At 41.0% G+C, this 13,243-nt stretch overlaps 1 protein-coding gene across 4 annotated transcripts; it reads left to right on the top strand.

Annotated features, from left to right (window-relative positions):
- Positions 1-349: 349 nt before the first annotated feature.
- Positions 350-12,871, top strand: adad2 (adenosine deaminase domain containing 2). Of its 4 annotated transcripts, none has more exons than XM_049592151.1 (12): positions 350-499; positions 1,776-1,941; positions 3,271-3,328; positions 3,957-4,086; positions 5,158-5,286; positions 5,760-5,907; positions 6,155-6,325; positions 6,547-6,761; positions 7,860-8,094; positions 11,749-11,982; positions 12,357-12,489; positions 12,607-12,871. In XM_049592151.1, the coding sequence occupies exons 2-12, from the start codon at positions 1,790-1,792 to the stop codon at positions 12,715-12,717; spliced, it is 1,716 nt and encodes a 571-aa protein (XP_049448108.1). In that variant the 5' UTR covers positions 350-499; positions 1,776-1,789; the 3' UTR covers positions 12,718-12,871. The 4 variants fall into 4 exon arrangements, with proteins under 4 accessions (XP_049448108.1, XP_049448106.1, XP_049448109.1 ...); XM_049592149.1 differs by having other exon boundaries at positions 353-499; positions 5,757-5,907; positions 12,607-12,870; XM_049592150.1 differs by lacking the exon at positions 350-499 and adding an exon at positions 650-912 and having other exon boundaries at positions 5,757-5,907; positions 12,607-12,870.
- The last annotated feature ends 372 nt before the right edge of the window (positions 12,872-13,243 follow it).

Genomic DNA, 13,243 nt, shown 5'->3' with positions numbered 1-13,243 from the left:
TGACAAAAAACCTGTGCACAAAACAAAATCAATGCAGGAATGATTCTCAAAGAGCTCTGACCTCAAACCCATCCAACAACACACTGGGGATGGACTGGAGAAAAGGACATCAGGGTCCAAATACTTGTCCAAAGTCTTCCCAGGATAGTGGAGACTGTTCTAGCAGCATATGAATGCCTATGGTTAAAGAGATATTCATCAATTACATGAGTGTGACGTTCAAATGTCCACATACTTTTGGCAAAATTTGTGCATATTGCTACAGTCAAAATGGAAATATTAGGCTGCAAGCTTATTCATATTGTTTAATAAGCAAGTAAAATTAATGTCAGCACCACAACATGGATGAAAACATCCCCTCTGCTCCCTCCTTCACTTGCCTCCAAGGTTGCAAGTGTCACCTCCCTAACACAACACGTCCCCTCTGGATCCAGACACCCAGATACAAAGGCGACTACTTCTTCTCAGGCAATTTTGAGGAACGTCTGAAAGACTGAAGGTAAACTTTGAGTAACATATGTCCACAATATATCTGGAAATTAACTCATAATTAACTTTAAACACGAGTTAAGCGTTCAGAGGCGTTGCCTGTTGGAGTAGAAGCATGCTAACGTTAGCCAGCTAACATGATAGCTAGCTAACAAATATAAGTACGTTAGCATACATAACTTCACAGATTTGGGGCAGTGAAAATTAAAGAAAGTAGCAGACATGTAGCTCACCGTTTTGTTGAACACATTTGTTTTAAAATTATCCAACTTTTCATAACTCTGGCCGTGACGAAGCATTTAAAACAGCCCGCTGTGTCACTTTGCAACGCGAGCTAACGTTAGCTTCGCCGCTTGCAAGCCAACGGGTGTGGCGTTCACTGACCGCTGTTAGCTGATTAACAGTATTATTGAGTACAAGCAGGTGATTTTATTATCAGTAAGACTAATCTTTCTCTGTTATGCTAGGTAATAATTTGGTCTAACATTCAATATGGCAAAAAGTAGTTAGTGCTCATCTCAGTTTCCTCAACCTAACCTATTTTAAAAAAGATTAACCTTCATCTGTCTATGGGAGATCACTGGTCTAACGCTAATCCATTAACATTGTATTGTTTATTAATAAGTCAAATCTGCCTTTTTATTTATGAATATAACAAATGTTTTTGCAAGTTTGTTCTAGATATAATGGCCATGTCAGATCCAGTGTTGGCTACAAATACTACGTTAATCATGTTTCAGTAAATGAAATAGCATTACAGTTAACACAACAATAGGAAAAATCTTTTTTAATGGTTTTATTTTGGTCAAATTCTGTGAAATTGTTAAGACAAAACCTGCACGCTGATGACCACTGACATTTAATAATTATATATATCTTAAAATGCATAAAAGAAAAGCCTGTAACACTCAGTTTACATGGATTCATGTTTGAAATACAGTCCTACATTGATCAAAACATTTACCAATTGTGGAAATTGGTGTTGAAAAAGATAATCCATTTCAAATCTGCAAAGACTCTTAGAGTTTTTCCTCCTGCAGCATGAAAATGTATCATGTAATTTCATTGTAAGCAAAGTTGGCATAAAGAAGTAAGTTTTTTTTTGGATCCTGATGATGTGGTATCCTCACCAGTGGCATTGCATTATGAGAAGTTATCTGTTGAAGGCCACATAAAATAGAATTAGCAAACAAATTTAGGACACGTGGCTCTGATAACAACATAAACAGGAAATCCCAGGGCAATTATAAAACCCTCACACTAACTTACAATCCTTTCTCTTACAGGCTGCTTTTAAAGCATGGCAGATCGTGGAGCATTTAAGTACAGTCCGAGAAGAGGCAATGCTAATTTACGGTCTATGCTTGGCTTTCACCAAAGTTTGCTCCTTCACCGTCCTCGGGACCGGCCGACAGATGATGTGCCTGTTCATAGCGATGCTGCTGGGCTGAGGTAAACAAAAAGGTGGCAGTGATGTAGTGCTGTTAGAATAACACTAGGCAAGGCTTTAGTTATGTAGACCATTTTGTACCTGGGGAAAAACACAATATGTTTTATGAGAAGATTAAAAAGAGAAGTGCAAGACAGAACAAGAGGAAGAGGGTTTCAGGGCCATTTTTACTGAGACACTGAACACATCTTAGGTCCTCAGGTTCTCAGGAGGCTTCTGCAGCATCTGGGGCAATAAAAACTATTGACTGATTGATTTGATATTTATTTTGAACGTGTAAAAAAGGACTTGAAATTGACTCTTGGTGCAGCAAGAACTAGATGACCCACCTAACTGGCTCATAGCTTTTTAGCAGGTCTAACTAACTTATTGCTAAATATTACTGGATGAAAGATTGGACCTTTTTTGTGGGGGTACCCTCCTGGTCTCGTGATAGTCAGAAATTGTTGAGAGCGTTTCTTGAATTTTAAGCATGCGACAGTGTTGCCATATTACCCTGTTTTTAAACATTACAGGTGCACATTTACTGTTCTCACTCTGTATATTTGACCATTTCTTCTCAGGTTGTTTTTATTTCTGAGGGCACTCTATAACTCTATAACACAAAGCTGTAACTGTTTCTTTGTCAGCAGTGATTTGGCTTTTGTTTTGTTTTGGCTTCTTGTTACCGAGGTTACAGATCGGGCAGGTGAGGAGCCTGCTGGCGAGTGTGTCCAGTTCAAATTGGGCACAAACACTGTCACTGTTACTGAAGCTCATTAATGAGAGTACCATAGTTACAGGACACTAGACAACCCACTCGCTCATTTGGTTTTGACCCATGTCTTGTACTTGGTTTGAATCTGCGCTGAACCTTTTGTTGCCTTAATCATCCCCGTTTTCCTTTTTTTTTTTTTTTTTTTTTAGTTTCTGTCAACTGTAAAATTGACGACCAAAGCTCTACGTTGAATTAAAGATCAAAATATCCCCAAAAATCTCTGAAAAGTTCTCAGCTGAATACCAGAAGTGTGCACGAAGCAGTGTGATCTCATTTCTGAGTCCACAGGCTATTCCCTCATGCTTCTACTTAAACATTCAGGCAGAGAGAGTAGTTTATTAGGCACCGGTGAGCCTTGTAATGATGCTTTGCTCCTGAGTCTCACCTTCTAACCCTGCTTTGCACTCGCCATCTAGAAGGTTTCTGCACTGAGAGGAAAACAGACCAAATGTATTCAGAACTGATACTGCTTTTTAATGACAGTGGTGGTGAGGAAAATCCAAAAGACATTTCGAGGAATCGACTGCTTGATTTACAATGCAACATCTGATCACTGTTTATGTCACCATCTTAGAAACGACCTCCATGCTTCCGGAGACCACGGCCCAGGAAAAGAGGCTTTACTTTCTGAGGTATGATACACTTGTTTCTGGCAACATCCTATTGGGAGATAAGCAAAATCAAAGAGGAACTACTCAGGTGCTGTTAAAAGCCACATGTCAAATGTGTTGGGTTATTGTTCAGGCTTTCAACTAAGTCATAGATCCCAAAAGAAGAGATGTTAGCAGAATCTGTCACACTCAGTCTTCAGCAGCATATTTTCTGGGTGAGAAAACCTGATGCAATTCTCTGCTTTCATGTACAAGGTGTCCTTCACAGACAGCGTGAAATAATGCGGGAATAAATGACCGAATTAAAATCTGACGCCAGAGTGAAATCTCAACATCTGTGATAGTTAACAGCAGATTACTTGACTGGCAAGTGTAGTTGTGCTTCAGACCGTTACCCAGCAAACTGGAAGGATTGGAAACCATCTGCAGCCACTTTGTCACTTAAGCTATGAATGACAGGAATACATTCTCAACGTTAATTTCACACGGCCTTTCTTGTCTCATTATTTCTCAGCATGTTTATATATGCTGACGATGTATTGACAACTACATGCTTTCCTAAGTTAGCACTAGAGAAGTAGATTCAAGGTTGAGAAGAAGAGAAAAGCACAGTCCCTGAGTTTTATCTGAATTATTTTATTTTTCTCAGTACGAAGACTCAGATGATGATGCAGCTGTCCTCTCTCTCCATGGTATGTCACCTGCTGGAAGTGTACTCTTGGATGAAGAGCTCATCCTGGACCAGATCAAGGATCCAGATAAGAGCACAACAACTGAAGGTGCAGTAGTAGAAGCCATACTGTGACGTCAGCATTTCATTTCTAATTCTAGTGTGGCTCCCTGTTGCAACTCGCCCTGGCGCTACTGTAATCTACAGGGCAGTGAAGAGCTGCTCCCTCCTCAAATCCACAGTTAGACCCTAAACTCTGAGTACCCATTGGTCACTTATTTTGGTCAAGGCTACTCTATCATGGTTACACAGTACTGGAATAAACTGCTGACTGAAGTCAGGAGTAGCAGAGTCATTGCACGTCTTCCAACACAGTCTGAAAACCATCTTTTCAGCCATCGACATCTGATGCTAAAATTACTCATTTCCAATAAAAAAGCTTTTGTGTTCCTGTGGAGTTTGAAAGCACTTATTGTAAGACGTTTTAGGCTAAAGTGCCCGCAAAACAAATGCAGCACTGCATTCACTCCATGCAGCATTTACAGATACACAAACTAGGTTAATGGATTGGCTTTCCAACTACAATTACAGTCTCTGTGATTATATTTTTTATGAAGTGTAAGTATTTGACTGTCTGCTTCATTCGTAATGCCCTGGGCAAGACCTGTTGCACTGCTACATTTCCAGGAAAGATTTCAAGTTGAAGCAGAAGGCAAAGCAACAGATGGATAGCTGTAATTTCAGAAAATGATTTGGAAGAAAGAAAGTAATTCTGTTGTTGCATTTCTGGACTTTTAGCACTTTATGGAGCTGGATGGAGAGGTTGTTTTTTTTTTGCCATATACCATGTAAACAGCACAACCCAATGTTGAAAGAGCAAAGGATCTGGGTCCAGTGTCGTTTCAACATGCATAATTGGCCGAAAAATGGCGGTCAAAGGCTGACTAGTGCCAACTAGCTAAGCTATGGCGACAGGTGCTTGCTGAAGGCCCAACTTTGACCAACGGATGATTATTGGCTTATTGTGTAAGGGCCCATAAAAGTGTTTAATTCAAGCACTGCTTTTCACCACTCATATCTCAAAGGGTTTTCAGAACAGCACTGGCACAGTGATAACCAAAATACATTTTATCTCTAATTACATAGCTGTCTCTTGGTTTTCTTTCTGTCTTTCTTCCAGTGTGCAAAAGTGACTGGCACAAGAATCACATGGCAGCAATAAGCAGTGAGAAGTTTGACAGCCTCCTGAAGATGTGTCCTGATTTCCAAGGCTGTAAGAGCAACATGGCTGTATTTGTTTTGATAAGAGGTAAGCAACCTACCCATATGTATACTGTGACAGTGTAGAAAATGTAATTTAATGGCAGCTGGACTTTAAAGGGAAGACATTGACTTCAAGATAACTTATAAAAGATAGTTGAATACATTTCTGTTCATGTCCATATACTTGCATTCTTCGTGCTCAGATAAGTAACATCACTGCATTTTTCATTATGCTATCAGTGCCAACCACAATTTTGACATTTTGAGGCTGGAGAGCTGTTCTTTCTTTCTTTCGCTTATTCAAGGTCTAATTGATTATGACCTGTGAGTCCTTTGAGGAACAAGCTATGGTTCGAAGGTTTATAAATGGCATTTCATTCTCGCTAGCTTCATTTATATTCGATTGAGGCTTTTAAAACGTTATGTTAAACATGTGTCATCACTTCTTCACCTCATAGTCAAATGCCCTTCACACACCATGATCCATGTCAAAGAAGAAGTGTCATTTTCCTACAGAAGTGTTGGATACGGCGGGTCGTCCATGTGAGCTTTACGAGGTTGTGGCGTTGGGGGCTGGCCGGTCAAGCTGCAGCAAGTGGCTTTGCTACAATGGGACAATGGTCCATGACTGTCACGCCATCATCATTGCCAAACGAGCTTTCCAAAGGTACAAAACTGCCGATATGACTAACAGCAAGGGCCCTAATTTAAAAATGTTAACTTAAATACTACTACAATGTATAAGTATTGCCTTTTCTGCATTAATGAAGTCATGACGTTCCTTTTCCTGTCTTGTCAGAGCAGCCAGCCTGGATCTGCAATCTCACTGTGTTGTCCCATTGATGGTGTTTCTGGTACATTATAAGTGCCAGGATGGCTCAAAGTGAGAATGGTATTTTCTGGCTTGTGTTCAGGTTTCTGTACAAACAGCTTCTGCTGTTCTTTGATGCCGATCCAAAGGCCAAGGAGAACTGTGTTTTCGAGAGCAGTGCAGACAGCCACCAGCTTCAGCTCAAACCCAAGATCAGTCTGCATCTCTACACCAATCAGTGTCCTGAAGGAGCAGCCAAGGACTTCTACCTTAAGTACTGTTATTCCCCTCTTTGTTCTTTGTTGAATGCAGCATTTTTGTGGTGTATATTTGGAGTGCCTAGGGGTGATATCTCATTCCAAAAACAGTAGATTTGCACCTGTGGAGGACAGTAGTTTTAATATGGGTTATATTTCTGTAGAAATGTGCTTGTAAGTATGAGTTAATCTGAATTTTTGCTCGGGGGAGTGAAATACAATCTTCTTTCCTTTTTAGGGGCCCTGCGAATAAATCTTGGACCAATATGAAGCTGCAGTATCATGCCAAGGGCCTGCTGGTCCCTGTAGCCTACCTTGAACCGAGTCTCTGGGGTGCCAAAGTCTGCTGCATGTCTGGTAGTGACAAGTTGTGCCGCTGGACAATCACTGGGGTTCAGGGTGCATTACTGAGCCACTTCATCCAGCCGCTCTACATCACCAGCATGGTGCTAGGTAAAGAGACTTGCTGTGACTCAATATTTTAGGCCGTACCTCCAGGATTTTCAGGCTGTTTTGGGATATTTGTGGCCTGATATGTCTTTTCTCAAAAAAAAAAAAAAATGATGATGCATGTTGTGATGTTTAAATGCATTTTTTGAAATTGCGGTGCAAGTGAAAAATGCAAAAACAGCTGTGATGCTATCACTGATATGGAGCTTACTATTAAAACAATCAGTATTTCCTATAGAATTAGACTTTATATGTGATGGTAGGGGGTTTGGGTTGGGTGGCAGCAACAGCTGATCGTTGTCGATCAGTCGACAGTTGATCAAGTTGTGATTGGACAAAATTACAAGGTCAGAATTCACGGGGACTGGCTGAATTGGTGTTAATTGTTGCGATTGCAACATCCTGGAGGGAATGTTTAGGAAATACGCTATTATTTGAGAAGGTTGGCTCTTATTTCTTTATGATGAATGTGAAGTTACAGTCAGCAGCTTCCTGCTCTCAACCAAGAAGTAGTTCATTAAATTACTCCCTGTAAAACTATGCCGTTTTTCATGGGTCATAACCGGAACTGGTGAGCTTTAGAGGTGCTGTTAGGCAGATTTTGTTACCTTTGGACAGAGCAAGGCTAGCTGTTTCCTCCTGCTTCCAGTCTTAATGTGAAGCTAAGCAAATTGGCTGCTGGCTGTAGCTTCATGTTTAGCATACACAGATGAGAGTAGAATCAATCTTCTCATCTAAGTCTCGGCAAGAAGGCAAACAAACATATTTCCCAAAGTGTCAAACTGTTCCTGTAATTCCAGGTGGAAATCACAATAACGTTAGCTAAAGTGGTTTCTTATTAACACAGCAATGAAACACCTCAGTGTTTTTTATTAACGCAGTTAAGTCTGGTATTTTACTTCCAGGTGGTGTAATTTCCAGTGCAGTCATTAACAGTTATTGAGCTGTTTCTGGAATTAGTAAAATGGAGCTGATATGTATGAGCTGTAATGGGAATGGTCCCTTACAATGATTTTCTTTTAGTGTATAATGTTACATGGATTCATGGATAAATCTCTGGAAGATTGAAGAGCAAACACTAAAATAGTTGTGTTTATTTAGGGGGCCAGAAGATCTTAAATGAGGAAGTGTCTGATATCACCAACATGCGACTGGGCGATGGATGGGAGGATGTTCTGCCGCCAACCTACAAAAAACGTAACATCCACTTTCTCTGTGGGGACTACGTGGGGCCTGTTGTCACCTCCCCGCAGCATGACGATCTCAGCATCAACTGGTGTCGTGGAGACAAGGACATCGAAGTTCTGGACAGCAGCAATGGCCTCATCATCGATGGGTAAGATGCAGATCCATGCAGATAATATGCAGTAACTTGTCTCTGCATCAGTAATGTGGGACCAGCATAATGTCCTTTGCTCCTCTTGCAGAGAATCTTGACCTGACTGAAGCTTACCTCATTTACACTCCTGCAGCTAGTTTCAGGGGTAGAGTAGATTTGCTGGCAGTGCCAATTGCAGTCTGCTTGTTTGACAGTCTCAGCGATGCCTGGGGCTGTCGCCATCTCTTGGTTTTGAAGCTGTGGACAACTGCTGATGTCCAGTCGGTAGAGTGTGACACAGCCGTGGCTCTCACTGGAGGCTGTGTTGTCCTTGCGCACAGATTACAGCCAAAAATAGATTTGAGATCCTGCTTGGCCCTTGCAGTGTTGCTGTTTATTCCAGCCTCCGGCCTGCAGCCTGAACTATTAGTTTTAGGCAACACCATGGTTTAAAGTGTCAGGATGAGCTCTGCAGGACGTTCCAAACAATAAACTATGAATAGGCAAAGGAAAATAGACTCCCTGAAAAGAGGAGAATAATTTTAAGGGCAGGAATACAGGATATAAAGTGTGCAGGGGAGGTGAAGAGGAATTAAAAGGATGGCAAGAACACCTACTAAAAAAAAAAAAACTAATTATAGTGTGAAAACAAAAGGAGATGTTGCCTCCGTCATATGAGACTTCTTTAATTTAGTGATGGAAAAGTTGCATGCCAATTATTTCTAGCTTCTTTGAGCTATGGTTTTCATCACTGAAGCAATTAATTGTTTCCTAAAAGCCTTGGCTTGCACCCAGATAGCTTGAATTCTGCCAAGAAGAAGCCATTTTACTTGGAGTGTATTAGTAATAAAAAGACAAAGGAAGTTTTGTGTGGGATGAGGAAAATCATGGGCTGTAGACAGAAGGGTTGCAGCGGTATGAGATTTCCATGGTATGATAACAGTCTCAGAAAAATAGTACGGCTTCAAGGTATCAGAGTATATGGTATTACACAATCATTTTAATACCGGAGCACTTTGGGGGTACATGCCCATAAAAGTTCTGAACACAGAAAATAAGAAGAAACAAAGAAAATACAGGCGTAGGGCAGAGTCTCTGCAAATAATACCATGCCACACATTTCTAGTGTGTCGTAAGTCTCTACATTGTTTTGGGCGAAAATCCTGCATAGTATATCTTTAAAGGAATAAAAACAGAAGTTAATTTTAGTTGTACAACAGGATTTATCATAATTAAAACTACCATTGTAAGTTTTAATGCATTAATCACAATGCAGTTAAGGTATGATCATAACATGTCATACTTTTTTAATTGCATTTATCTCATGCTGCTGTTTTTGTCTCCTTTAATGGATTTTGCATTTGGTGGTTAAAAACTTGACTGGGACTGAACTTATGAGATTGTGGGATGATTTTTCACACTTACACACTCACACACGTACCAGGATTTGGTGACACATTTCGTCATTTTCTGCATTTCGTGGCCTATGGCTTGACAGAGCTATTGTCTCTCTATTTTATAATTATTTATCAGAGTTGCAAAAAACTTGCATTAATTTGATTCCTAGTCAAAACTGTGCAAAATAATGTAATTTTAAGCATGCAATAAAAATGTGATTAATCCCCATTAACTATTAAAATTCAACAATAATTGCAATTTTAAAAAATAAAAGTTTTACAGCCCTAATCAAAACCGTTTTTTAAAAAACATGAAAGTACGTGTAAAAAGGAGATATACAGGTTAGATTCTCCGATTGCATTTTTCCCCTAGTACTGTAGACAAGCTATTGTATGTGGGATAACCTTCAGTTTTCATACCATGATAAACCATGAAATCAGTATACAACTGCAACTCTAGTAGACATTACAGTGGTCATTGAACAGACCTTTAAAATGATTTGATATCATTTGTCACCCTGCACAGCCATCTGCTAATGTCAGCCTCTATCACTGCTGTCACACTCAACACAACCCCCAAATTTTGTCTTTATTGACAACACTGGGCTTCTCACCACTGGCCTGCTCCCCAGGGACACACTCCAGGGTTTCCCCCAGGAAATTGTTTAGCAGCAGTGATAAGTGCTGCCTACAGGAAACCCTGCCTTCTCTCACTCAGCCAGACCCCACTTTTTTCGCTGTAACAGCACAGAAGAATTGTCTTGTCAAACACTTTTCATGTTCAGTACAGCTAAGCCCCCGAAGCAGAGACTGCATCCTTCAAAACAGTGTTGGAAGTGGAAACATTGTGAAGAGCAAGTCACCGAATGCAGTGCATGAACTCACATTTTACATCCACAACTTTTAGTTTCACGAGTGGACACTTGAAGGGACACCATCCACCCCTCACTGCTGCTAATTAACTGGCTTGCTTCTTTATGACTCATTAGTGAGGCAGAGTGTGTTACATGCACACACAAAACAAGTCAGCGTGTTCAGTAGACTAGAAGGCTTGACTTTATCGTAGCACAGATAACCACAACAGCTTTGTGAAAGTATCGGTATCATAAGTGGCAGCTGGACACGTTGTACATGTTAGAAAATACACGTTAAGAAACATGAAAAGACTGTTGTACTGAAGTGTCAGGATTATTTGAGTGGGCCTAAAAGCATGCTCGATGACACACTGGAGTCATCTTAACATAACCCCTCCCTACTATATAAAAACTACGCTACTACTGACATTAGAGTGCATAGTATCAGTGTCGTTTGTATTGCCCACTGTGTGCCGGGGCGAGTTTGCTACGTCCCATGAGCTCTCCTAGCTCTTTCAGTCTGATAAATACATGAATAAACATCTCTGTTGACTGCCACATTCATATAAACACAAGTTAAACAGCCGTCACTAACATAGCTTTTAGTCTTTCTCACCAAATTGGCTACCCAGCACGCCGGCAGTTCCTGATTACTGCTCTAGGTGTGTGCTTTGTGCTAATGTTAGCTGCTGAATGGGAGGCTATAGCTGCACAGTGGCTCTTGTTCCCTAGTTCGGAGGGTGTGTGTGCTGTGACTTTGTGTGCTGTTGGCTTCACTGCTTAAGAGGCTGTGTGGCCGTGCAGCAGCTCGTGCTTTGGCTCGGGGGTCATGTATGCTACTGTACTACTGGGTAAGCTGCTAAGGAGAGTCTGTAGCTGTGAGGTGGCTCATTCTTTGGTTTCATGTGTGCCGTACACCGCTCTCTATCGCCATCACTCTCATAATTCACAGCAAAATTGAAGTGGCTCCAAACATCATTTTTATAGCTTCCTGGAGGATCTTCTATTTCTAGTCTGGTAATAGCATTACTAACCATCTTGCAACAAGCTAGCTTAGTATAGCTGCCTCCCTCACTGGAGTAGAGTATTTTGGTTTGGGGGTGGTAGGGGCAGACAGCATGTTGCCTTTTCTGTCCTGTTGGCCGCCTTGCTGAGTGCAGTGGCACTGAGAGCATTATGTTAAACACAGTTTAAGTGATATATTCTGTTTTCTAAATGTAATAGGATAATTCAATGTTTGGTTTGTAATGTGTACCGAACTGAAAACAACGTACCAGATGGTTCAAATTGAATATATGTATTGTTAAATCCCTACAAGTAGGATTGATGAACATTTAACAACATGGAATATACACTGTTTAGCTAAAATATTAAAACCACCAAAGAGTGAGTTGAACATTGATCATCTCGTTGCAATGCAGTGTTCTGTTTGGAAAACCTTGGATGTGGATGCCACTTGACACATGCCACCCACCCAAACACTCAAAGAGCTCAAGGCATCGACCTGGCCTCCAAATTAGCCAGATCCCTACACAATGGAGCATCATAGGACATGTTGGTACCCCATCTCCCAACCCACCGGACTCAAAGTATTTGCCACCAACGCCTCGGTGCCAGACACCACAGGACACCCCCAGGTGTTCATGCCTCGACAGGTAAGAACCAAGTCCAATCGAAGGAGGCACCACCACGAATCGGGGTGCCTCTGGGGTACTGACACGTCTCACAGATACTCCATCAGATTGGGATCTGGGTAATTTGGAGGTCAGGTAGAAGCCTTGAGCTGTTTTTCAGTGTGGCATGACGCATTGTCCTGCTGAGGGGGGCGCTGCCATTTGAAATACATTTAACAGGCATTGTGTTTTGTTGTCAGATGTTAAGGGTTAAAAAGTTATTTCTGCATCTTTTTAGCAAAGTTTTTATTTGATTTTTTTACATGAATATATTTGAAATGCACTACTATATAATACAGTTGACAGCTGATACATGTAAAGGAAAGCATTCATTGGAACACTGTTGTATTTCCCAGCTCTCCATCTGTGAGTGGGCCTGGCTTCTCCAGCAGACTTTGCAAGAGAGCCCTCTACAGTTACTTCCTCAGAGTTGCACAGTTGAGTGGGCATAGCTATCTGCTGAATCTTCCCACCTACCACAATGCCAAGGTGTGTGTCAGCTATAGATGATCACATGTATGCTGAGTGTGAGTGTTTTTTGTCTTTGCTTCATTGCAGTTTGCAGACTGATGTGATGCATGATGTTGTAAATGGTTTGTTTTATAGGTGGAATCTGTCGTGTACCAGACAGTCAAAGATCTGGTCAAGCAGCAGTTCCTGAGCGAGCACGCAGGGTCCTGGAATTCAAAGAAGCTGGTGGACTGCTTTAGCACTTGAATGGTCTCTCAGCAACACACTGTGTTGAAGTTCATTTAAGTTCCTCTCAGAGTTATTTTACTGTTGTTTACTGTGCACTGTGCACAACAATAATTCGAGTTTTGGTTTATGTAAAATGTTGTTCAGACTGTGTAGGTGTTTGAGAAAAATAAACAAGACCCTACTGTTGTGCACCGCAGTGAAGTAGTCAGTTTGAATGAGTTGTGGGTGGAAAAACATGGCTTATAGGCTAAATGTTTTTTCTCCCTGTCAAGTAGAAAGCAGCAGCATTATTGCCCATTATCACATTTGTAGCCAAAATGTTGTGATGATTAACAAAGTATTTGGTGTTGATGTACCAACCAAACAATACAGTCACTGGCATGGAGAGGACATTATGAACAGGTAATTATTTTCTTTTATAATTTAGTGTTTTGTGTCATTTACTGTCACGATTTTAAACAAAGAACTATCTCGTATTTACTCTGGTTGTATTCACAGCAAGCCTGATGTGTTTGGAGTCAGGGGGTCAAATCAGCAGCTGACG

This window comes from Epinephelus fuscoguttatus, linkage group LG12, assembly GCF_011397635.1.
Source record: "Epinephelus fuscoguttatus linkage group LG12, E.fuscoguttatus.final_Chr_v1".
In the NCBI taxonomy this organism is placed as follows: Eukaryota; Metazoa; Chordata; class Actinopteri; order Perciformes; family Serranidae; genus Epinephelus; species Epinephelus fuscoguttatus.
This window is presented reverse-complemented; position numbering and strand designations above follow the sequence as displayed.

Bases quoted from the DNA above. Each gene is read 5' to 3' on its own strand.
- adad2 (XM_049592149.1), top strand. From the start codon at position 1,790: ATGGCAGATCGTGGAGCATTTAAGTACAGTCCGAGAAGAGGCAATGCT. The intron at 11,983-12,356 runs GTAAGAACCAAG...TGTATTTCCCAG, and splicing joins AGGTGTTCATGCCTCGACAG to CTCTCCATCTGTGAGTGGGC. The intron at 12,490-12,606 runs GTGTGTGTCAGC...TTTGTTTTATAG, and splicing joins CCACCTACCACAATGCCAAG to GTGGAATCTGTCGTGTACCA.